Source organism: Scyliorhinus torazame, chromosome 18, assembly GCF_047496885.1.
Source record: "Scyliorhinus torazame isolate Kashiwa2021f chromosome 18, sScyTor2.1, whole genome shotgun sequence".
NCBI classification, from domain to species: Eukaryota; Metazoa; Chordata; class Chondrichthyes; order Carcharhiniformes; family Scyliorhinidae; genus Scyliorhinus; species Scyliorhinus torazame.
In genome coordinates, this window is record NC_092724.1 from 162270049 (window position 1) to 162295673 (window position 25625).

The window sequence follows — 25625 nt, forward strand, 5'->3', positions numbered from 1 at the left end:
TCCACAAACGTTTGCAGAATCTTCAAGTCAAACCCACCTTTATCTGAAGCCCCCTCCTCACTTTCACTTTAAGGACAATGCTGCCCAGTCTGAGTTTCCCGTTACCACCTCACACTGCACAGAAAGTCTCAAACCATACACCGTGAATTATTTTTACAACAAACCCACAGATCAACACAAAGACAATTCACTGTCTGTGAAGCACTTTGGGGCCAAATGCACCCGGAGATACGAATTTGTTCTTTCCTGAAGAAGTTAACAGCTTTTCAACTTTGGTTCAATTAATAAGGAATTGTTACATCTGGGCTGATCATGAGTGACTTGCGAAATGGAGAAATTGCCCTAAACCAGGGGAAGATTAACCCCTGTGATCCAGGTATCATCTTTGTAAACTTATTTGCACTTGCACTCCCCCCAGGCCAAAATAACTTTCCTACGGTGTGGAGCCCAGAACTGTTCACAATGAGGTTGGGGTCTAACCAGGGTTTTATATAGCTGCAGCATAACCCTAGTGTCTTTATATTCTAATCCTCTGGTATAAAGGCTAGCATTCCATTACCCTTTTTGATTATTTTCTGCACTTGTTTGTGGCATTTCAAGGATCTATGTACTTGAACGCCCAAGTCTCTTCAGATATCCACTGTACTTAACCCCTTTCCATTTAGAAAGTACCCTGTTCTGTCCTTTTTTGGTCCAAAATGGATAACCTCACACTTGCTCACATTGAATTCCATCTTCCACAATTTTGCCCATTAACCTACTCTGTCAATATCTCCTTGCAATTTTATGCTGTCAACCAGACTGTCTATAATGCTGCCTAACTTTGTATCAACAAATTTGGATATATGACTTTCTATGCCATCATCCAATTCATTAATGAATAATTGAGACCCCAACACAGATTCCTGTGGTACACCACTAGTCACCTCCTGCCAATTAGAATAATTACCCATTATCCCCACTCTCTGTCGCCTGCCAATTTCCTAACCATGTCAATATTTTGCCCTCAACTCCGTGGGATTCCACCTTAGTTAACAGTCTCTTATGTGGAACTTTATCAAATGCCTTCTGGAAGTCCATGTAAATAACATCCATTGACATTCCCCTGTCCACCATCTTAGTCACCTCTTCAAAAAAATTCAACAAGATTAGTCTGGCATGAACTTCCCTTCACGAATCCATGCCAGCTCTCCCTGATTGACCAAAATTTGGAGTTGTTCAGTTGCCCCAGCCCTGATTATAGACTCGGGTGTTAGGTCGGCGCAGGCTTGGAGGGCCGAAGGGCCTGTTCCTGTGCTGTATTGTTCTTTGTCTGTAATTTCCTGGTTTCACCCTTCTTAAAAAGTGGAGTGACATGTGCAACTTTCCGATCCAGAGGGACAACTCCTGAATCTAATGAACTCTGCAAGATTATAGTTAGGGCATCTACAAAGTGCTCCCCTACTTCCTTTTGACATCCTCGGATGGAAACCGTCAGGTCCTGGGGATTTGTCGTGGTTTAGTTCCTAGTTACTGATACATTAATTGTATTAAGTCCCTGTCGTCTATCATCGATTAAAATTTTTTTGACTTCCAGCAAGTTATCCTCCTTTTCTACTGTAAACATGGAGGCAAAGTCATTGTTCGACATGTCTGCCATTTACCCATTACCGCTGAAAATATCTCCATTTTCAGCTTTTTCTGGGCCTACATTGCTCTTCGCCACCCACTTTATCTTTACATAACTATAACATTTCTTATTGATTTTGATGACCATTGCAAATTTCCTTTCATAATCCCTTTTTGACGCTCTTATATGCTGCTTTGTGGCCCTTTGCTGGTCCTTGTACTTCTCCCATTCGTCCAGATCGATGCAATGTCTTGCATTTTTGTCAGCCCATTCTTTTGGTTTTATGCTGTCCCTAACCTCTTTATTTGTCCATGGCTGTTCATTTTGTGAAGTGGAGCAGGGGTCAGCACGGTAGCACAAGTGGATAGCACTGTGGCTTCACTGAGCCAGGGGCCCAGGTTCGATTCCCCGCTGGGTCACTGTCTGTGTGGAGTCTGCATGTTCTCCCCGTGTCTGCGTGGGTTTCCTCCGGGTGCTCCGGTTTCCTCCACAGCCAAAAGAGGTGCAGGTTCGGTGGATTGGCCATGATAAATTGTCCTTAAAAGGTTAGGAGGGGTTATTGGGTTACTGGGAACGGGTGGAAGTGAGGGCTTATGTGGGTCGGTGCAGACTCGATGGGCCGAATGGCCTCCTTCGGCACTGTAAGTTCTATGTTTTCCTCTCAGGGGTATATATTTGCTCCATATCTCGCTAAATGGTTCTTTAAACATTCCCTACTGACCTTCAGTTTTTTGACCCATTAACAGATCTTCCCAGTTTACCATGGACAGTCTCTGCCTAATCCTGTTAAAGTCAGTCTTACCCAAGTCTAAAATTCTAGTATCTGAATCGTACTTTTCACTTTCAAACGCGATACCGAATTCCATCATCTTGTGATCACTATTTGATAAATGTTCGCGGACCGTTCGGCTGCTAATTAAATTTGGCTCATTACAAGAGTGTCTGGACACTCTGGGGGTGGTTATACAAGTTCCCATGGCACTGTTTTGACGAAGAGCAGCGAGGTTCCTGGCCAATATTTATCCCCCACCCAATCTCACTAATACAGGATTATCTGGTCATTGTCTCATGTCTGTGAATTTGAACATTGCCAACTTCCAAAGAATACGTCATTCGTTCTAAACAGCTTTGGGATATCTTGAATTGATGGAGAGGCAGAGAAATACAACATTTATTTTCTTTCGCTCTTGGCCTTTATGAATACAACTCTGCTGACATAGCACTAGCTCTTCAGAGCACTTACAGATGGCGGAGTCAATCATTTTTGGCTTGATTCTAACCGAATACCAGGGATTAGTACTTTTCTTCTTCATTATTTTTCTTTTTAATAAATTTAGAGTACCCAATTCTTTTTTTTCCAATTTAGCGTGGCCAATCCACCTACCCTGCACATCTTTGGGTTGTGGGGGTGAGACCCACGCAGACACGGGGAGAATGTGCAAACTCCACACGGACAGTGACCCGGGGCCGGGATCGAACCGGTGCTAACCATTGCGCCAACGAGCCGCCCACATTTTCATTTCAATAACTACAGCCCCCGATTCCCAATTTCAGCAACATTTTAATTGTAATAACTACTTTGTTTGAAAATAATTGTGGAATTACATTGAATTTATCCATGACTTCGAAAAACAGCTGTGGGATTTCGGAACGTAGCCACTGGTTCCACGGACTGTCCCGGTCAATATCTTCACGGGAGGAAGGAATATCAAAATCACCTGTAGTAAAGGGAGAGACAAATAGGCCAAATTAGACTTAATTGCCCATTACAAAAATTGGTGGAGCTCGTCACACGGCACTTCTGCATTCTGAAAGCACGGTTAAATAATCAGGTGCAATGTTCCCTGGAAACGAATTCTCCCCTCACCAACAAGAGAGGCCACTTGAGTCATAATAATAATAATAATCGCTTATTGTCACAAGTAGGCTTCAATGAAGTGACTGGGAAAAGCCCCTAGTCGCCACATTCCGGCGCCTGCTCGGGGAGGCTGGCACGGGAATTGAACCCGGGCTGCTGGTCTTGCTCTGATTTACAAGCCAGCTGTTTAGCCCACTGTGCGACAGAAAACAATTCCACACAATTACAGATGGAAATGTGTCAGATTGACTCGGGAGATAGAATCACATCGGGGGCCAGGTCTCACCCATAAGGCTTGAACACACCATCTAGGCTGGAACTCCATTGCACTACTGCAGCAGTGCTGCATTCTCAGCAATGCCAGCTTTTAAAAAATATATATTTATTAAAGTTTTTTAACAAAACAATTTTTTCCCCTTACAAACAATAAACCCCCCCAAGGGTTGCTGCTGCTGCTGACCGACCTTCCTCTAACGCTCCACGAGATAGTCTAGGAACGGTTGCCACCGCCTGTAGAACCCCTGCGCAGACCCTCTCAAGGCGAACTTAATCCTCTCCAACTTTATGAACCCAGCCATATCATTTATCCAGGCCTCCAGGCTGGGGGGCTTCGCCTCCTTCCACATTAGCAAGATCCTTCGCCGGGCTATTAGGGACGCAAAGGCCAGAATGCCGGCCTCTTTCGCCTCCTGCACTCCCGGCTCGTCCACTACTCCAAATATAGCTAGCCCCCAGCTTGGCTTGACCCGGACTTTCACCACCTGAGATATTGCTCCCGCCACTCCCCTCCAGAACACCTCCAGTGCCGGGCATGACCAAAACATATGGACATGGTTCGCCGGGCTCCCTGAGCACCTTCCACATCTGTCCTCTACCCCAAAGAACCTACTCAACCTCGCCCCCGTCAAGTGCACTCTGTGAACCACCTTAAATTGTATCAGGCTGAGCCTGGCACACGAGGAGGAGGAATTAACCCTACCCAGGGCGTCAGCCCACAAACCTTCCTCGATCTCCTCCCCCAGCTCCTCCTCCCATTTACCCTTCAACTCTTCTACTGGCGCTTCCCCCTCTTCTTTCATCTCCTGGTGTATTTCCGACACCTTGCCCTCCCCGACCCATACACCCGAGATCACCCTGTCTTGAATTTCCTGTGTCGGGAGCAACGGGAATTCCCTGACCTGTCGCCTCACAAAAGCCCTCACCTGCATATATCTGAATGCATTTCCCGGGGGTAGCTCAAACTTCTCCAGTGCCCCTAGGCTCGCAAATGTCCCGTCGATGAACAGGTCCCCCATTCTTCTAATCCCCGCCCGGTGCCAGCCCTGGAACCCCCTGTCCATCTTCCCCGGGACAAACCGGTGGTTAACCCTGATCGGGGACCACACCGAGGCTCCCACTGCACCCCTATGCCGTCTCCACTGGCCCCAGATCCTTAACGTTGCCGCCACCACCGGGCTCGTGGTATACTTTGATGGCGCGAGCGGCAGCGGTGCCGTCACCAGCGCCCCCAAGCTTGTTCCTTTGCAGGACGCCATCTCCATCCTCTTCCATGCCGCCCCCTCTCCCTCCATAACCCACTTACGGATCATCGCCACGTTTGCTGCCCAGTAGTAGCTCCCTAGGTTTGGCAGCGCCAGCCCTCCTCGGTCCCTACTGCGCGCCAGGAACCCTCTCCTTACCCTCGGGGTCTTGTTCGCCCACACAAACCCCATCATACTCCTACCTACTCTCTTGAAAAAGCCTTTGGTAATCACGATGGGGAGGCACTGGAACACAAACAAAAACCTCGGAAGGACCACCATTTTGACCGACTGCATCTACCCGCCAACGAGAGCGGCAACATGTCCCATCTTTTGAAGTCCACCTCCATTTGGTCCACCAACCTCATCAGATTCAATTTGTGTAGGGCCCCCCAGCTCCTGGCTATCTGGATCCCAGCAATGCCAGCTTTTGATGCAATGTTAAACTTAATCAGCTGTATAGAGAAGACAGACTCGAAAAGCAGGAATTCTTCAGGCTAACGTTTCCCTAATAAAAACAGTTTGATCAAGCATTCAACTGGCTACTTGTGGTTTGTACAGGACGGGAGTGAAGGGGAGAGTGACGGTGAGGGTGACGGTGAGGGTGAGAGTGACGGTGAGGGTGACAGGGAGGGTGACGGTGTGAGTGACGGTGAGGGTGACAGGGAGGGTGACGGTGAGGGTGGCGGTGAGAATGAGGGCGACGGTGAGAGTGACGGTGAGGGTGGCGGTGAGAGTGACGGTGAGGGTGACAGGGAGGGTGATGGTGTGAGTGACGGTGAGGGTGAGGGTGACGGTGAGAGTGACGTTGAGAGTGACGGTGAGAGTGAGGGTGACGGTGAGAGTGACGGTGAGAGTGACGGTGAGTGTGACGGTGAGAGTGAGGGTGAGAGTGATGGTGAGGGTGAGAGTGAGGGTGAGAGTGACGGTGAGAGTGACGGTGACGGTGAGAGTGTCGGTGAGGGTGAGAGTGACGGTGAGAGTGACGGTGAGGGTGACGGTGAGAGTGACGGTGAGTGTGACGTTGAGAGTGACAGTGAGTGTGACGGTGAGAGTGACGGTGAGAGTGACGGTGACGGTGAGAGTGTCGGTGAGGGTGACGGTGAGAGTGACGGTGACGGTGAGAGCGATGGTGTGAGTGATGGTGAGGGTGACGGTGAGAGTGACGGTGAGGGTGACGGTGAGAGACGTTGAGAGTTAGGGTGACGGTGCGAGTGAGGGTGACGGTGAGAGTGACGGTGAGAGTGAGGGTGACGGTGAGAGTGAGGGTGACGGTGAGAGTGACGGTGAGGGTGAGAGTGACAGTGAGGGTGAGAGTGACGGTGAGGGTGAGAGTGACGGTGAGGGTGACAGTGAGAGTGACGGTGAGAGTGAGGGTGACGGTGAGAGTGAGGGTGACGGTGAGAGTGAGGGTGACGGTGAGAGTGACGGTGAGGGTGAGAGTGACAGTGAGGGTGAGAGTGACGGTGAGGGTGAGAGTGACGGTGAGGGTGACAGTGAGAGTGACGGTGAGAGTGAGGGTGACGGTGAGAATGACAGTGACGGTGAGAGTGACGGTGAGGGTGAGAGTGACAGTGAGGGTGAGAGTGACGGTGAGGGTGACGGTGAGAGTGAGGGTGACGGTGAGTGAGGGTGACGGTGAGGGTGATGGTGAGAGTGAGGGTGACGGTGAGTGAGGGTGACGGTGAGAGTGATGGTGAAAGTGACGGTGAGGGTGACGGTGAGAGTGACGGTGAGGGTGATGGTGAGAGTGACGGTGAGAGTGACGGTGAGAGTGACGGTGAGGGTGATGGTGAGAGTGACGGTGAGGGTGACGGTGAGAGTGACGGAGAGGGTGACGGTGAGAGTGACGGTGAGGGTGACGGTGAGGGTGATGTTGAGAGTGACGGTGAGAGTGAGGGTGACGGTGAGGGTGACGTTGAGAGTGACGTTGAGAGTGACGGTGAGAATGACGGTGACGGTGAGAGCGACGTTGAGAGTGACGGTGATAGTGACGGTGACGGTGAGAGTGACAGTGACGGTGACGGTGAGGGTGAGAGTGACGGTGACGGTGAGAGCGACGGTGTGAGTGATGGTGAGGGTGACAGTGAGGGTGACGGTGAGAGTGACGTTGAGTGACGTTGAGTGAGGGTGATGGTGAGGGTGACGGTGAGAGTGATGGTGAGAGTGAGAGTGACGGTGAGAGTGACGGTGAGTGTGACGGTGAGAGTGACGGTGACGGTGAGATTGACGGTGATGGTGAGAGTGACGGTGACGGTGAGAGTGTCGGTGAGGGTGACGGTGACGGTGAGAATGACGGTGACAGCGACGGTGTGAGTGATGGTGAGGGTGACAGTGAGGGTGACGGTGAGAGTGAGGTTGAGAGTGAGGGTGACGGTGAGGGTGATGGTGAGGGTGACGGTGAGAGTGACGGTGAGTGAGGGTGACGGTGAGGGTGACGGTGAGAGTGACGGTGAGGGTGACGGTGAGAGTGACGGTGAGAGTGACGGTGAGAGTGATGGTGAAAGTGACGGTGAGAGTGAGAGTGACGGTGAGGGTGAGAGTGACGGTGAGGGTGATGGTGAGAGACGGTGACGGTGAGAGTGACGGTGAGGGTGAGAGTGACGGTGACGGTGAGAATGACGGTGACGGTGAGAGTGACGGTGTGAGTGATGGTGAGAGTGACGGTGAGGGTGACGGTGGGGGTGAGAGTGATGGTGAGGGTGATGGTGAGAGTGAGGGTGACGGTGAGCGAGGGTGACGGTGAGGGTGACGGTGAGAGTGACGGTGAGGGTGACGGTGAGAGTGACGGTGAGAGTGACGGTGAGAGTGATGGTGAAAGTGACGGTGAGGGTGAGAGTGCCGGTGAGGGTGAGGGTTACGGTGAGTGATGGTGAGGCTGAGGGTGACGGTGAGAGTGACGGTGAGGGTGACGGTGATGCAGAGAATGATGGTGAGGGTGACGGTGAGAGTGACGGTGAGAGTGAGGGTGACGGAGGGTGATGGTGACGGTGAGGGTGACGGTGAGAGTGACGGTGAGGGTGACGGTGATGCAGAGAATGCCGGTGAGGGTGACGGTGAGAGTGATGGTGCCGGTGAGGGTGACGGTGAGAGTGACGGTGAGGGTGACAGTGATGCTGAGAATGTCGGTGAGGGTGACGGTGAGAGTGATGGTGACGGTGAGAGTGACGGTGAGAGTGACGGTGAGAGTGACGGTGAGGGTGACAGTGAGAGTGACGGTGAGAGTGAGGGTGACGGTGAGAGTGAGGGTGACGGTGAGAGTGACGGTGAGGGTGAGAGTGACAGTGAGGGTGAGAGTGACGGTGAGGGTGAGAGTGACGGTGAGGGTGACAGTGAGAGTGACGGTGAGAGTGAGGGTGACGGTGAGAATGACAGTGACGGTGAGAGTGACGGTGAGGGTGAGAGTGACAGTGAGGGTGAGAGTGACGGTGAGGGTGACGGTGAGAGTGACGGTGAGTGAGGGTGACGGTGAGGGTGATGGTGAGAGTGAGGGTGACGGTGAGTGAGGGTGACGGTGAGAGTGATGGTGAAAGTGATGGTGAGGGTGATGGTGAGGGTGATGGTGAGGGTGATGGTGAGGGTGATGGTGAGGGTGATGGTGAGGGTGAGGGTATCTCAATAGTAATTCACAGATTGGAAAGCACTTTAGGATATCCCTGAAAATACGACAAAGGTTTTAAATGCAAAAATTAGTTTCCTCTTTCCAACCCACTTTCCATTGCTCCCTGCCTGGACTCCTCATCCGTGTTCCCTGCAGACAGATTGCAGGATTCTGCTCTGATCGACCTGTATAACAGTCCTATAGTAGAATTTTAGTCAGGATTTGTATGAACCAATTCAGGATCTGATTATCGCTTCATTCACCGAACCCTCACTCTTGACAGGTGTCTGCTGAAGATCAGAAACTGGGCCTTGGGCAGTACAGATCTTTCCCTGGCTGATTTCCACGTCCTCCGGGCAGCATCGGTGAATTTGCTCTTTAATTCTCTGCCACATTACCGCACAGTTCATGAGAAATAGGAGGACTTTGGCGCACAAACCTTGTAGCAGCTGATTGAAGAAACAGGATAGATACCTTGTATGATGAATCGGAATCCGAAACTCCGCAGTGGTAAAAAGGCAAATACGGGTTGCTTCTCAGGGGGACACCGCAAACCGTGGTTCTTCTTTTCAGTGTTGAGTTTGAAGGCAAGGGCCAATTCAGTGAGTTCCACATTGTCCTTAATCTGCAAAAACACAAAATTAAAAATAGATCTTACTTTGAGCAGCCCTTTCTGCAGTCTTGTCTTTCACGTTGAAATGGATTCCATTACCGTCGAAGCAATAGTTCGCAAAACGTGGACGTTTCCTATCCTTGACCTCATTTGGCGGGGTGGCACGGCAGCACAGTGGTTAGCACTGTTTCTTCACAGCGTCAGGGTCCCAGGTTCGATTCCCGGCTTGGGTCACTGTCTGTGCGGAGTCTGCACGTTCTCCCCGTGTCTGCGTGGGTTTCCTCCGGGTGCTCCGGTTTCCTCCCACAAGTCCCGAAAGACGTGCTTGTTAGGTGAATTGGACATTCTGAATTCTCCCTCTGTGTACCCGAACAGGTGCCGGAATGTGGCCACCAGTGGATTTTCACAGTAACCTCATTGCAGTGTTAATGTAAGCCTACTTGTGACACTAATAAAGATTATTATTATTATAGGATGGAGGTTCTGCTGCCAAATCTCCAACGCCCTCTCCTCTTCCCAGTGGTGAAAACGCCCGGCTTCCCTCAGTGACAAAGCTGAGATTTGACAATACAGAGCATGAGAAAGCGAAAGCGGATGCGCTCCCACCACTGAGCACTCTCTGTATTCGGTGTACCTACTAAATGATCATCACTATCAAAGAGCACGACCAGACGAATCGTATTTTTAAATGTTTCCCAATTCAGGGTCAATTTAGCGCGGCCAATCCACCTACCCTGCACATCTTTGGGTTGTGGGGGTGAGACCCACGCAGACACGGGGAGAATGTGCAAACTCCACACGGACAGTGACCCAGAGCCGGAATCGAACCCGGGTCCCCGGCGCCGTGAGACAGCAGTGCTAACCACTGCGTCGCCGTGCTGCCCTGCCACCAGCAGCATCTCAGATACACCAGTATAGGAAGTCTGGTCAACTGATCTGTTGATCCAGATCGTGCCGTTTCTCACACTACACCTGCAATGTCCCCATCACCCATACCCGACCATTGGTGACAGCGAGATCTGCCTGGGACACAACCACAAGATTAAATAACCAACACATTTTGAAAAATCACTAAACAATTGCCCACGCTAAAAATCCAGAATCACATTACCGAGTTTAGAACACTTCTGCCAGGTCCAAGCAGCTATAGAAACAACTTAAGACTTTACCTTGGCTAAAATCAGAGGTTTTTAAATTGGGCAGGCACCCTTTTAAATTTATATTTTTTTTATTGTTTTTTAATTTTTTAAATTAAGTTTTTAAATTGGACTGTCCAGGATCATTGGTGTGTTTAATGTTACAAACATCACCTTTCCAAATGACTCTGGTGATAGTGGGAAACAGTCTGGACCATTTGCCAGATATGCAAGGCTAACGGCGAGGAGCTTGGACTGTGGGTAGTGGACAACTGGTGTATCCCAAATATTGCAACAAGGGGAGTGGAACCGTCACCAGAAAATAGGTCCATTTTTAATAAGCAGCTGTCAGAGCAGACACACGACCCAGCAGCTTCTACAGGATTATTGACAATAACTTGCCTTTCTCGCGTCAAGCGTCTTCTTGATTACTAGCCAGCGATCAGCTCCAGAATTGTGTTTGACCTCCAGTATGTTATCATTGAGATCTTGACGAGTCACCAAGAAATCCTGGCCTTTTACCTGTTTAAAAAAACACTTTTTTAAAATTTAAAATCAACTTTTTTTCCAACCAGGTAACTGTTAAAACCCCGGCAGCGTTGCTCGTGAGACACAATATGACCTGTGATGCCAAGAAGCAAGATTCTGTCCAACTGAAAGAAAAGGCATATGGTGCTGCGAGGGTTAGTGAGAGGCCAGGAGATTGGGGACATTTTAGAAACCAGCAAAGGGAAGACTAAGAATCGGGTGAACAGATAGTGAGAATAAACTAGCAAGAAATAAAAACAGACAGCAAGAGCTTCGACAACTATATAGAGAGGACGTAGCTGAAGTACACATTGGTCCCTTTGAGGATGAAACTGGGGAATTAATAATCATAGAATTTACAGTGCCGAAGGAGGCCATTCAGCCCATCGAGTCTGCACCAAGCCTCTGAAAGAGCATCCTACCCAGGCCCACTCCCCCGCCCTATCCCAGTAACATAATAATCTTTATTTGTGTCACAAGTAAGGGCAGCTCGGTGGCGCAGTGGGTTAGCCCTGCTGCCTCACGGCGCCGAGGTCCCAGGTTCGATCCCGGCTCTGGGTCACTGTCCGTGTGGAGTTTGCACATTCTCCCATTTTAGCCCCCACAACCCAAAGATGTGCAGGGTAGGAGGATTGGCCGCGCTAAATTGCCCCTTAATTGGAAAAAATGAATTGGGTACACTAAATTTAGAAAAACATTAGTGTCACAAGTAGGCTTACATTAACACTGCAATGAAGTTACTGTGAAAATCCCCTCGTCGCCACATTCCGGCGCCTGTTCGGGAGAATTCAGAATGTCCAATTCACCTAACAGCACGTCTTTCGGGACTTGTAGGAGGAAACCGGAACACCCGGAGGAAACCCACCCAGACACAGGGAGAACATGCAGACTCCGCAGACACCTGCACATCACGAGACAATTTATATTTTGGCCAATTCACCTAACCCGCACATAATCATAGAATCAGTGCAGGAGGAGGCCATTCGGCCCATCGAGTCTGCACTGTCCTTAGAAAGAGCTCCCCCACTTAAGCCCACATCTCCACCCTATCCCCGTAACCCCACCTCACCTTTTTGAACAATAAGGGCAAATTATCATGGTCAATCCACCTAACCTGCACGTCTTTGGACTGTGGGAGGAAACCGGAGCACCCGGAGGAAACACACACAGACACGGGGAGGACGTGAAAACTCCACACAGTCAGTCACCCGAGGCTGGAATTGAACCAGGGGCCCTGGCACTTGGAGGCAGCAGTGCTAACCACTGTGCCGCCCGATGTGAAACAAGGAAATGGCAGAGACTTTGAACAAGTATTCTGTATTTGTCTTCACGGTTGTAGAGACTAAAAACATCCCAAAATGGTAAAATATCAAGAGGAAAAAGGGAGGAGGAACTTGAAAAAATTTATCGCTGGTGAAAAAGCACTAGGCAAATTAATGGCATTAAAGAGATAACAAATGCATTCATTCCAAGGTCTGGAAAGGTCTCCGCAGGTTGGAAAACCACAAATGTAAGAAAGGAGGGATGAAGAAAACAGGAAACTCCCGGCCAGCTGACCTAACATCCGTGAGCTGGAATTTACTGAAATCCATTATTGAGGAATTAAGAGCTGGACATTTAGAAAGTGAGTCAGCATGGTTCTCAATGAAAAGGAAAATCACGTTTGACAAGTTATTCGAGTTATTTGAGTGCAGGTTAGGTGGATTGGCTATGGGTACTCGTCATTTATTTTTGAAAAATGAATTATTCAGCCAGAACCAATCAAATTAAACTGCAAATGAAACCTGACAATAACTAACAAAAACGGCAACAGTCTTGCACGGGGCCCTGTAATGGAAAGAACCAGGAACTGTAAAACAAAACATATTCCCAGGCCCATTTTCAATAGGATCTTGCTTAAACTGGTCGTGCAAGCCAACCCCCATCATTATCTCAAAACCACAGCTCACCTAACCAAATAACAAGTCTGTCTCTAAATTAACTTCCTTGTGCCGAACCAACAGGAAGTAAATTGAGCACAAGTATCATGTTGAAATAATTTACGGAATTACGTGGACAGCCCTATCAGAGAAGCCCTATCTTCGTCGCAAATCTGTTTGGAATGGAATAGCTCTGCTGGGGCATATCGTCTGCTGGGCCGAGTCCACTTCATTGATCTCCAAGAAAGCAGCCGGTTTGTGGTTTGTCAGTTTACACACAGATTAAACAGTGAACCTTCCCAATGTTTCGTTAACACAAGGCACTGAGGTGAAGTCAAAGAAAGATAACGACAAAATCAAAAGAGGAGACACTAGAAAGGCTGAAAGAGGTGGGTTTTCAGGAGACCAAGGTAGAAAGGGACAGGTTTAGGGATGAATTACAAAGTGGAGAGCCAAGGTGATTGAAGACACAGCTTCCAACAGCGTTGGGAGTCGAGGGGGCTTGTGTGAGGCTGGGGGAGGTAGTGAACATGTATATGGTTGGAGGAAGTTACAGGGAGGGAGGGGTAAAGACCTTGGAAGGATTTGAAAACAATGCCCATCATTTAATGCAACCGAAACACTTCAAAATGACTTCATCATCTGTATCGGCTGTGGAAATCCCGAGGTCTCGAGAGATCCCAATAAAATGGGGCTGGATTCGCCGTTTTCGGGACTACGTCCCCGCGCTGTCGGGAAAACTGTGGTCTTTTATGAAAATGAAATGAAAATCGTTTATTGTCACAAGTAGGTTTCAAATGAAGTTACTGTGAAAAGCCCCTAGTCGCCACATTCCGGCGCCTGTTCGGGGAGGCTGATACGGGAATCGAACAGTGCTGCTGGCCTGCCTTGGTCTGCTTTACAAGCCAGCGATTTAGCCCAGTGCTAAACCAGGAAAACTGGAGTCAAAAGGCCACAGATTCCCCATTTTGCTGGGGGCTGGTAGGGAGCCGACACAGAGCTCGCAGCGTCAGCCGCCGATACGGACCCCAGCACTTCCGGGTCAGAGGCCACGCTTGCGCACGGAGGCCTCGCCATGTTCCATGGTGGACTCAGCCCACGGACCTGGACCGCCGAAATAGCACCCCGCATCGGCCGCTCGCCCGGCCCGGGCTGCCCACACACATAGCCCCCAGATCCGAATGAGGCCCCCCCCCTCCCCCCCTGCCCTCCGATCGGCCCGCCCCCGACCGTGGCAGCCCCACGCGAGGTTCCCGGACGGCGGGACCAGATTGGAACCACGCTGTCGGGAAATCGTCCGGTCGGGGGAGCATCGCGGGGTAGGCCTCAAGCAATGGTCTGAGGTGGCGGATACTCGATGCAGCGTACTCCAAGAGTATGCCGCTTTTCAGGGGACGGGGAGTAGCAGCGCCGCTCCCGATTTCGTGCGGGAAAACGGATTCTCCGCCCCGTTACTGAACGCGATTTCGGTGTCGGGGTGCAGAGAACCCAGCCCCTGGTATCTGAGATTTTCTCCCTCAAAAAATCTGCAGCTATTATGAGAATTGGAGTTTTCAAAATTGAAGTCAATAGATTTGTTTTATTGAGCTAGACTATGAAGATGTATGGAGCAGCTGGAGTTCTGGTAAAGATCAGTCATTGGCTTTGGATAGACTCACAGGTTTCAATGGCTTCCTCCTGTTCCTAATGTTCCCACATTGTTTGTATGTTTCTTTCTAAAGTGTTACTTTCCTTGCTTTTCAGTATTTATACCACGTGAGCCGATTCACACAAGTTCTCAGAGTGCTTAAGAGTGACATTGTTACTGAACCCCCAAAAAACGCATCTCCGACAAACTCTCATCTGTAACAAGCTCCCGTTTAAAACTTTTCCCAAGAATCTCAAGTGGATGAAGTAACGGAATTGCCTCCCCCTTCAGACCCGTCTTCTGCCCCAGAGTGACATTGGCCATGAAACCGCATGGTGGGATCACACCGCTCACCGTGTTAATGATTGCAATGGAGCGAAGTCTGTGAAGGAACAGCAGTAACGATGGGTCTATGTCGTGGAATAGATTCTGTGCCTGCTGGTTCTGTGACTTCAGTGGCAGGACGATCTTCGTTGTCCATCTGAGAAATTAGAATTGTGCATAAAAATGTGAAATGAATCCAGAAAACCCTCACAGTGGACAAGTACTTCCCCAACTGCTCTCATCTTTGGCACAGACTTGGTGGGCCGAAGGGCCTGTTCCTGTACTGTGCTGCTCTTTGTTCTTTGTTTTGTTGATCTCCGCAGCGACGGCAAGGAGTCAGGCCGAGAGATCAGAGGCCTCTGGAGCTGACAATTGGACATGTGGAGTTACGTAAGTGGAATCTCTTTCCCCATTTCCCTGCTACCCACCCCACCCTGTGCAACCCCCCAACCCAGGCACTAACTAGCTTCTGATTAGCATCCTCCCAAATTAGTGCAACTGAAGAGTTCCTAATCTCGGTGATTTGGCGCAGAAGATACACCTCGTACCACCGCAGGAGACATTATTCCAGCCTCCTGGATTGACAGTGCTTTGGGTCAATACCGATCCCTTAAAACACCCAGGTAGACGATCTGGTCATTAATTTTATTCTTGTGAGTGAGAAGTTGCGATTTACAGACTCGCTGCCAGGTTTCCTGCACCACACCAGTTACTTCACTGAAAAACACATTCATCGGTGGTAAAGCTCTTTGGGGCAAGCTCTACAAATCCAAGGCTCTCCTTTAAGCTTGAGACTCGAAATACTCTGCACCGATGTGATCACCCTGTTTCCCAAACAACCTGCAAACTCTCTACAGCCTGTCGATTGCCCTTCAATCTCCCTTCCTCGGGCACTGCCCTCCTCTGTGGCATTTGAGCTCTGCACCTGCTTCCATCCCACCTTGAGCAGTTCCTTCATGGCGTGCCTCAGATCTGTGAGCCTCCTTTCTCCAAGCATTGCTCACTTAGTTTGCTGAGCAACAGCACGGAGCCACAACGTAATCACCCATCGCAGCTTATCTTCATTTCTTTTCGCTAGCGGAGGGCGTGGACTGCTGGCCACATGGCTAATATCGAAAGATTGAATTCCTCCCCACTCTCCCCCATCTCCAAATCCCTGAGGTGACTCCTGGAAGCCCTTATTTAAGTAATAAAGTTGAAAACAAATACACACACAACTGATCGCTGGATCCCCAGAATTAAACGTTACCTTGTTTTCTCTGCTTCTGACCCGGCTAAGTTTATAGGCCTCTCATCATCGACCCAGTGAGGGAGGATGTATCCCATTGGACCGCTATGCTTGTCGAAGCAAATGTGAAAACCATTGGAGTGAATCTCCGGGGTGTCAGTGATTTTGAAAACAGACTTAAATCCAATTCCTTTCTGACCTGCAGAAAGAGATTAAAACAAAAAAATTGCTCATTCATCATTTTAACTGAGGGCTGTGGGGTAAACAGACATATTTGGCGTGTAACAAACAGGTAACTCAGGCTAAACGCTGTTGTAGAAATGACTCACACAAATGCGAATTGCAACTATTGTTTACTGCAGTTAAATGCAGTGCCAATATGCCACATCCTTATTTAGTTTCTATTGATTTGAGATGGAACGGTGGAACAACAGAAACGGAACACCGGGTCCTACCAAATACTGAATATAAAGAAACAAGGTCAGGATCTTGTAAATTGGTACCTGTCAATACACTGGGGGGAGAGCAACTTGGGGAGGGGCTGGTGGTGGACACATTGATTCAGGGAATGGGGACCAAGAAGAAATGGAACATGAATTGGTCAACTCCTGCCAGTCATATTGAGTGGCACGGTAGCACAGTGGTTAGCACTGTTGCTTCACAGCGCCAGGGTCCCAGTTTTGATTTCCGACTTGTCTGTGCGGAGTCTGCACGTTCTCCCCGTGTCTGCGTGGGTTTCCTCCGGGTGCTCCGGTTTCCTCCCACAAGTCCCAAAAACGTGATTGTTAGGTGAATTGGACGTTCTGAATCGTCCCTCTGTGTACCCGAACAGGCGCCGGAGTGTGGCCACTAGGGGCTTTTCACAGTAACTTCGTTGCAGTGTTAGAAACATAGAAAATAGGAGCAGGAGGCCATTCGGCCCTTCTAGCCTGCACCACCATTCAATGTGATCATGGCCAATCATGCAAATTCAGTACCCCACTCCCGCTTTCTCTCCATAACCCTTGACCTCTTTAGCCACAAGAGCCACGACCAGCTCCCTCTTGAATATATCCAACGAACTGGCCCCAACAGATTTCTGTGATAGAGAATTCCACAAGTTCCCAACTCTCTGAGAGAAGAAGCTCTTCCTCATCTCAGTCCTGAATGGCTTACCCCTTATTCTTAGGCTGTGACCCCTAGTTCTGGACGTCCTCAACATTGGGAACATTCTTCCTGCCAGTCCAGTCTAACCTGTCCAGTCCCATCAAGATTTTATATGTTTCTATGAGATCCCCCCTTATTCTTCTAAACTCCAGTGAGTACAAGCCCAGTCGATCCAATCTGTCTTCATATCCAGTCCTGCCATCCCAGGAATTAGTCTGGTGAACCTCCGCTGGTCACCCTCAATATCAAGAATGTCTTTCCTCAAACTAGGAGACCAAAACTGCGCACAACACTCAAGGTGTGGCCTCACCAAGGCCCTGTATAACTGCAGCAAGACATTCCTACTCCTAGACTCAAATCCTCTCGCTATGAAGGCCAACATGCCATTAGCTTCCCTCACCGCCTGCTGTACCTGCATACCAACCTTCAGCGACTGTTCCACCATCACACCCAGGTCTCGGTGCACTTCCCCTTTTCCTAAACCGCCACCATTCAGAGAATAATCTGCCTTCCTGCCTTGGCCACCAAAGTGGGTAACCTCACATTTACCCACATTATTTTGCATTTGCCAAGTATTTGCCCGCTCAGCCAGCCTGTCCAAGTCACCCTGCAGCCTCTCTGCATCCTCCTCACAGCACACACTGCCACCCAGCTTAGTGTCGTCTGCAAATTTGGAGATACTGCATGCAAATCTTTTGTCCAGATCATTAATGTATATTGTGAACAGCTGGGGTCCCAGCACTGAGCCCTGCGGTAAGTCTACTTGTGACACAAACAAAGATCATTATTATTATTTAACAGATGCTCCCTATTTATAGATTAGACTGTGGGCAGTACTGAAGGAGCTCAGTGTGTTTCTTCCTTCTCGAAGAGGGGCAGTTCCCTATTATATCTCAGTACCTTGATTTTTCTTTAGTGTTCATCAAATTCCATCTCAAGGGAACCAATTGCCAGTTTCATTAGCCCCCTGCGATGCTTAGTTCCTTTGTGGCCACCTTAAATGGCCTCCAGCAAAGGTTGCTGGGAAAAGTGGCCAAGTTCAGGGTCAGACAGGCTGCAGCTTGCAAATACACAAAAAGCTACAGCCCAGACTTTGCAAAGTAACTCAGGAAAAGGCCACCTCCAGGCCATTCCAGGAACAATCGAACGATCCTGTCAATCACCCTTGTTTACCAGACACAGAAGAGGCACCTAAACTCCTTATTTGGAAGGGCTTACCTGCCCCCAACACTTGCAGGCATGGCCACTGTGCCCACCCCAAAATCGATGTGGCAGCCCCTGATTGGACTTGATCGAACAGGATGATCGGGCCCTAATCAATTGATTGACAATGACCCAGGGACTGCCCATCAAAGGACACGAAATCCAAGCAGGTGCTGCTGTGTCTGGTAGACAAGTGTGATTGACAGGATTATCATAGAATTTACAGTGCAGAAGGAGGCCATTCGGCCCGTCGAGTCTGCACCGGCTCTTAGAAAGAGCACCCTACCCAAGGTCAACACCTCCACCCTATCCCCATAACCCAGTAACCCCACCCAACACTAAGGGCAATTTTGGACACTAAGGGCAATTTATCATGGCCAATCCACCTAACCTGCACATCTTTGGACCGTGGGAGGAAACCGGAGCACCCGGAGGAAACCCATGCACACACGGGGAGAACGTGCAGACTCCGCACAGACAGTGACCCAAGCCGGAATCGAACCTGGGACCCTGGAGCTGTGAAGCAATTGTGCTATCCACAATGCTACCGTGCTGCCCTTAGGATAGTTCTATTGTTCCCGGGATGGCCTGGAGAATCGCTCGGCAGCTGCAATCAACAACGGTGACCATTCACCGGCCGAAGAGAAAACCATCACCCGACCAACTGAAGGAAGACCGGAGCCAGGAACAGACGAGACCATTGACTGAACATTGACCACTACAAGATTTGGGATACAGATAAAGGCCGATATCTGTCTGGTACTTGCTAGTCACTCTGAAGTTAAGTTAAGGTCTTGTGCGTACTAGCTTTGTAGTTTGACTGAAGTGTGTGTGTGTGATCAATTAACAGTAGCAATTGTGTGACAGTGAATAAATATTGAATCGTATGAAACAGACTTGTCGTCATTTGTTGACTGTATACGGGTTAAGACACGCTGTGGTTTAGGCACAACACCGTATTATTTGTCTCCAGTGACACGCCAAACTATTTGCCAAACATTAATCAGGTCTTCTTGACAAACTTTCCACATGTTCCTACCTATGTAGCCGTACTCGTGTTTCCCTTTGGTACTGCAGCCTACGTCACAGATCGCACGGATGTTCTTCTCCTCAAAACCACATTCGTTATTGAGGAGAATGATACGGTCTCTTTCCACCACAAACAGCAGGCTGGGAGGTGCGTGGTTAGAAGGTGGGTAGCTGTTATCATCAGCGTTCTGGGAAGAAATGGGAGACACAGTTGACACATATTTACAAAAATGTGTTACTTGCCAGAAAACAAATAAGTATCAGGAAAAGCAAATGCTGCATTTTTCAATATGTTTTGTTTTGAGGCTCAGGGATTCCCCAAGGACTGAAGAAGTTACCCCACACTGCTCCCTACAGGGGCATGATGGCACAGTGGTTAGCACTGCTGCCTCACAGCTCCAGGGACCCGGGTTCAACTCCGGCCTCGGGAGACTGTGTGGAGCTTACACGTTCTCCCCGTGTCTGCGTGGATGGGTTTCCCCCGGATACGCCGGTTTCCCCCCACAGTCCAAAGATGTGCAGGATTGGCCATGCTTAATTGCCCTTTAGTTTCCAATAGATTAGGTAGGGTTACTGGGTTACGGTGATGGGGTGGAGGCGTAGGGTATTCTTTCCAAGGGCCAGTGCAGACCCGATGGGCCAAAACAGCCTCCTTCTGCACTGTAAATTCTTTCTTTTTAAAAATAATTTTTATTAAGGTTTTCACAGAATATCAATAACAAAATGAGAAAGGAACCCAACAGGGTTAAGTACAAAAGTCAAAAAACAACCCTCCATATCCCCTTCCCCCCTGTACAAAAATATTAAATTAACACCCCAACTTAACACAGAGCCAACATAGCAAATATATACACCCCCTCAGATCCCCCAGTGTAATTAAACATAAATAAAGTAAACCCCCCCCCCCCCCCCCCCCCCCCCCGCGAGTTGCTGCTGCCATTGACCAATGTCTACCATTCTGCCAGGAAGTCTAAGAACGGTTGCCACCGCCTGAAGAACCCTTGTACCGACCCTCTCAAGGCGCACTGTAAATTCTTTGACTATGACATGCCTCTGGTGACGAGCACAGGGAGGAACGGGAGAGATAGTCACCCGACTGTGATGACAACAACTGAGAAGAAAGGGGGAAGACAGCGAGTTTGAACAGAGATCGGGTTTTAATTATTTATGGCCGTGTATGTGACTTAGTAAGGAATGTTTATTCTAGTAACATTAGTTCTGGAATGATGAGAGAGGAACGCAACAAGTAAAGCTGGGACACCTTACCTGTATCAGTTCCAAGACAAAATGTGTATCTTTACTGTACAACTCTGTGGACAAACGTTCAAGGCTTCTGCCTAATCGATTTTGGTGAACTTCCATCAGTTTCTTCCCCTCGTCGTTCAGTTCAATCCCAATGCCAAATTCACTCTTCCTGAACAGAAATAAAATGACTAAATGTTTAAAATTACTCCATAATTTGGACTGTGCATCAAAATTACCACTTGCTCCAAACAAATCTTCTTTCTCCTCCCAATTTATCTGTACCCGAGTGTTAAAGATGCTTGGCAATGCTTCTTCCATACGCTACCCAAACCTCAACACTTGGACAAGCGTGAATTTCTATTCAATAAAACCTGTAGCTTCCCAAAGAACAAAGAACAAAGAAATGTACAGCACAGGAACAGGCCCTTCGGCCCTCCAAGCCCGTGCCGACCATACTGCCCGACTAAACTACAATCTTCTACACTTCCTGGGTCCGTATCCTTCTATTCCCATCCTATTCATATATTTGTCAAGATGCCCCTTAAATGTCACTATCGTCCCTGCTTCCACTACCTCCTCCGGCAGCGAGTTCCAGGCACCCACTACCCTCTGCATAAAAAACTTGCCTCGTATATCTACTCTAAACCTTGCCCCTCTCACCTTAAACCTATGCCCCCTAGTAATTGACCCATTAATTACTATGAACCAATTTCATGTCAGTTGGGCAGTTTTCACATTGTGGATTTTTGTTCGTTAGGAATCAGGCACATTTCATGCAGGACAGTGAAATCACAGACAAGAATTGTTATTTCATCCACCTGCACTGGATTCAGGCTCGAAACCCAGGGGTGAAACTGCAAACTCCCAATGGTACCATTACCATTCATACAGGATTTCGGTTTAAGATCAAAAGGACATTTTGAAAGAAATACGGTTCCTTGTGCTGCGGCAGAGAAACGGCTAACATTGTGCCGTGAGGCATGATGGTAAAAGAGGCCAGCAGACTTGTGGGAGAAAAGTTCCGGCTCAGGAAAATGAGTTTCGTGCGCAGTGGAGCACAGCCAACTTGTACATCTGGGCTCTTCACCAATAACACTTTGTGTTGAAACAGCGAAAGCTAGACTCTCCACAGGCAACTGATGCCTACGTGGTATAGGATAAAAAGAAGAGGCCTCTGAGGTTTCAGCAGTGATAACCCTGGGATCAATACTCGCAAGAAGAGACCCTGAATTTGGAAACTCAGAACAGAGCACACCCTTCAGCGTGGGCTCGGCCAGTTCTCTATATCGGCAAGTATTTTGAGTTTAGATTGTGAGTCTTGAAACTTATGTATCGGTCCCAATAAGTGCGTAACTAAAGTATTGGTGAGTTAAATAAAGTTGTATTGAATAAAGTTGTATCGTGTATAATTCACATTAGGGCTGATTTGTCTCTTTTGCCAGTTGAAGCCAGTCGAGGGTGACAACACTTGAAAAAGAATAAAATAGGGCAGCACGGTGGCGCAGTGGTTAGCACTGCTGCCTCACAGCGCTGAGGTCCCGGGTTCGATCCCGGCCCTGGGTCACTGTCCGTGTGGAGTTTGCACATTCTCCCCGTGTTTGCGAGGGTTTCACCCCCACAACCCAAAAAGATGTGCAGGGTAGGTGGATTGGCCACGCTAAATTGCCCCTTAATTGGAAAAAATATGAATTGGGTACTCTTTTTTAAAAAAAAAATTTTTTAAATAAAGAATTAATTAAAATTTAAAAAAGTAAAAGAATAAAATACTACTCAGAATTTGGAAGTGGATAATCTAGTTGGGGGGAAATCCCTATGACAGAGCGGAGGGTATATGTACGTTTGGGATTGGGGCGCCCGAATCCCTGCGCGTTTAGGCCCCGCCCCTCCAGTTGGCTGTTTGAAACCGCACAGAAAATTTAGAAAAGAAAATTGTTCAAGGTTCTTGTCCAGTATCCTAACAAATGCTGGGACAAACAAGAACAAAGAACAAAGAAAAGTACAGCACAGGAACAGGCCCTTCGGCCCTCCAAGACCGTGCCGACCATGCTGCCCGACTAAACTACAATCTTCTACACTTCCTGGGTCCGTATCCCTCTATTCCCATCCTATTCATGTATTTGTCAAGATGCCCCTTAAATGTCACTATCGTCCCTGCTTCCACTACCTCCTCCGGCAGCGAGTTCCAGGCACCCACTACCCTCTGCGTAAAAAACTTGCCTCGTACATCTACTCTAAACCTTGCCCCTCTCACCTTAAACCTATGCCCCCTAGTAATTGACCCCTCTACCCGGGGAAAAAATGCCCCTCATAATTTTGTAGACCTCTATCAGGTCGCCCTGTGTGTAATCTGTGTGTAATCTGTGTGTAATCTGCCGTGAAGGCGTTTGTGAAGCCAGCGAGTTCCACGCAGCGTTTCCCGCCTGGCCCAGCGCTCTGGGCGACGGTGGGCACATTCCGCTCCGAATCTGCATCGTGGCAATACCCGGCTTTAGTTATTTCACCGAGAGCAGAGAAACGGGTGAGGGGACTAAAAAATACGCCTCAGAGCTGGAAAATAAATACCTGGGAATGTTTTAAACTGCTTCGCACTCCACTTCAGCATCAGCACTGGTTTTACTTTGGTGCCCACAGACACGCACTAACCTGATATTCTCAATGATTTCCCTATGCAGATTCTCTTCTTCATTCGGTGTGTCAGCCGAACTGTCTCCGCCGAGTGTTAAATCAGCAAGGGCAGGTAGAGCACCATTTAATATCACGGCATCATCTCCGTCCTCGGATGGTTTCTTCTCGCACTCCGCTTGGCCACTCATTTCAGTCTCAAGCATAAATCTGTCACCATCCTTGTCCCCTTCGCCGTCGTCTGAGAGAAGAAATCAAGAAGTTCAACTTTTCTTTCTGTGTGCCATCTCCTTGCATCACCTTCTCTATTGAAGGAGGTGAATTACTCCAAGAGCAGGACTCTCCAGGTGGCGTCTACACCTATCATACCTGACCCAAGGAGATGCCAGGGCCGCCGCAGCTGGAGCCTCGACTGTGAACGGGCTGATCAACTGTTAAGGCCATCACAGCCAAGGCCAATTCTGCCTGTTGGCTCGCTTTCACAGCAGCAGCCTTTCTGCTAGGGGTCACTGGACAATGATCCTGGGAGCAAGGCCGACACAACACTGCCCTCCAGTCCAGCAAAACTGAACCAATCTCCCCACTGCCACCCCCAGGAAGCAGCAGCATAAATGACATTATGTTGGGTGAGAGGGTAAGCTAATGCAATTCATAGTTTATAGAAGAGAGAAGACATTCATTTATGGCACAGGAACAGAAAAAATGGCATCACCATGGACCTCCAATAGGCTTAAAGAATGAGAAGGACGTCATTGAGATATGGATAGGGTAAGGTCATCAGTGGCAGGCTTCATACAAAATAAATGTGAAGCACTGCTTTCCCACCCAGAATAGGCTTGTGATGGCATTCCCCCTCGTGATACTTATATATAGTCACTCCCTTCCAAACTCAGCTTGCATGGATATTCAACACGTTAGGACCTAGTTTGCTGTCACTGTTCCATCTAACTGGATGAGGGGTAGGAGGGTGCAGGCACCCAGGAAGCATGAAGCAATGCTTTCAGGAGAAGATGGAAGTAGCCTTAAATTGCCTCTTACCTATACTGGTCGATGTACTTTCGTACTCTGAATCAGAGACAGATTCAGACTCATTCACATCAGAATCTCCATCCTCGCTCAGTCCCAGAAGAGACCTGCTGCTCAGCAATGTGGAATCCACAGTCTGAATCACAATGTACACTTTTATTAGAATAAACCTTTCAGCCCCTCAAAGTAAATCCCACATTTCCGCCACAATTGCTAGAATTTTTTGTAATTTTATTTTGAACAGGATAAAATCTACCACGGAATGGCCACGTGGCAATGTTCCAAACGGGTGCTGGGCTGGTCAACAATGTGAGATGCTCGTTGGACAACAAATTCAGTCTACAGAAGCTGCGTTTTGTGAAAAGAATTAGCCGAGTATCTCACTGCCAAATCCATCACAATTCCAATAGAGGCAACAAGCATCTTGGAGGCTCCGCGGGCCTTTAGAATCGGCGGACGGGATCCAGACGCAAAGTCCTGCTCCCATTCCTTGACCGCTGGTTGGGGAGGGAGGCAGGAATGGCCCAAGCCAGGGAAAGCAAACTCAGCCGGGCCATTTCAACTCGGTGCTGAGCAACGTGTCAGCAAATTGTTTTTGGTGCCACAGTATGGCACGTGGGTCAGTAAGGCCGTACTTGCTGAATCGGTCAGACAGCTGTCCCCACTGTAGGAAGAGAGTTCAGATTCAATCAAGAAACTGAACCAAGAAAAGTCTCCCGAGGGGGCCTGGCTGGCCGGCTGATTAAAAGAAATATCACAATTTAGGAAATCAAACAAAGTAGTAGAAACGGTTAAAATACACAGCAAGAGGGCAGCACGGTGGCGCAGTGGTTAGCACTGCTGCCTCACGGTACCGAGGTCCCAGGTTCGATCCCGGCCCCGGGTCACTGTCCGTGTGCAGTTTGCACATTCTCCCCGTGTCTGCGTGGGTTTCACCCCCACAACCCAGAGATGTGCAGGGTAGGTGGATTGGCCGCGCTAAATTGCCCCTTAATCGGAAAAAATTAATTGGGTACTCGAAATTATTATTATTTTTTAAATACACAGCAAGATCGAATAAAGATCTGGGGCGTCATTCTCTGCCGGCGGGAGTCTCCGTCTTGCCGGCGCCCGGGGGTTTCCTGACGGCGTGGGGCTGCCCCACAACGGGAAACCCCATTGACCGGCCGGTGTTACGGAGACTCCCGCCGGCCGGTCGGCGCAGAAATGTGGCGGGGCGGGTAGGAGAATTTCGCCCCTGAAAACTGAAGCATGTTAGAAAATTTTCCTCTGGGCCTCCAAATTAAAATCAATTACTCTTAGATGCCAATCAACTCACTGATTTCTACCATTTGGTTTTGACTTCACAATGACCAGGAGTAGATAGGGGGCGGGATTCTCTAACCCCAGGC

The 25625-nt window shown here is 48.9% G+C and overlaps 1 protein-coding gene across 9 annotated transcripts in view; it reads right to left on the reverse strand.

Annotated features, from left to right (window-relative positions):
• The window catches only part of LOC140395710 (uncharacterized), a 223914-nt gene that overhangs the window by 52601 nt on the left and 145688 nt on the right, over positions 1-25625 (reverse strand). For all 9 annotated transcript variants that reach the window (XM_072483820.1, XM_072483821.1, XM_072483822.1 and 6 more), the window contains 9 exons: positions 24247-24370; positions 23230-23449; positions 20608-20755; positions 19352-19529; positions 15985-16162; positions 14766-14892; positions 10740-10859; positions 9063-9213; positions 3215-3327 (listed from right to left, as the gene is read on the reverse strand). In XM_072483820.1, coding sequence (XP_072339921.1) covers positions 3215-3327; positions 9063-9213; positions 10740-10859; positions 14766-14892; positions 15985-16162; positions 19352-19529; positions 20608-20755; positions 23230-23449; positions 24247-24370 — 1359 coding nt within the window. The remainder of the gene's footprint in view (positions 1-3214; positions 3328-9062; positions 9214-10739; positions 10860-14765; positions 14893-15984; positions 16163-19351; positions 19530-20607; positions 20756-23229; positions 23450-24246; positions 24371-25625) is intronic.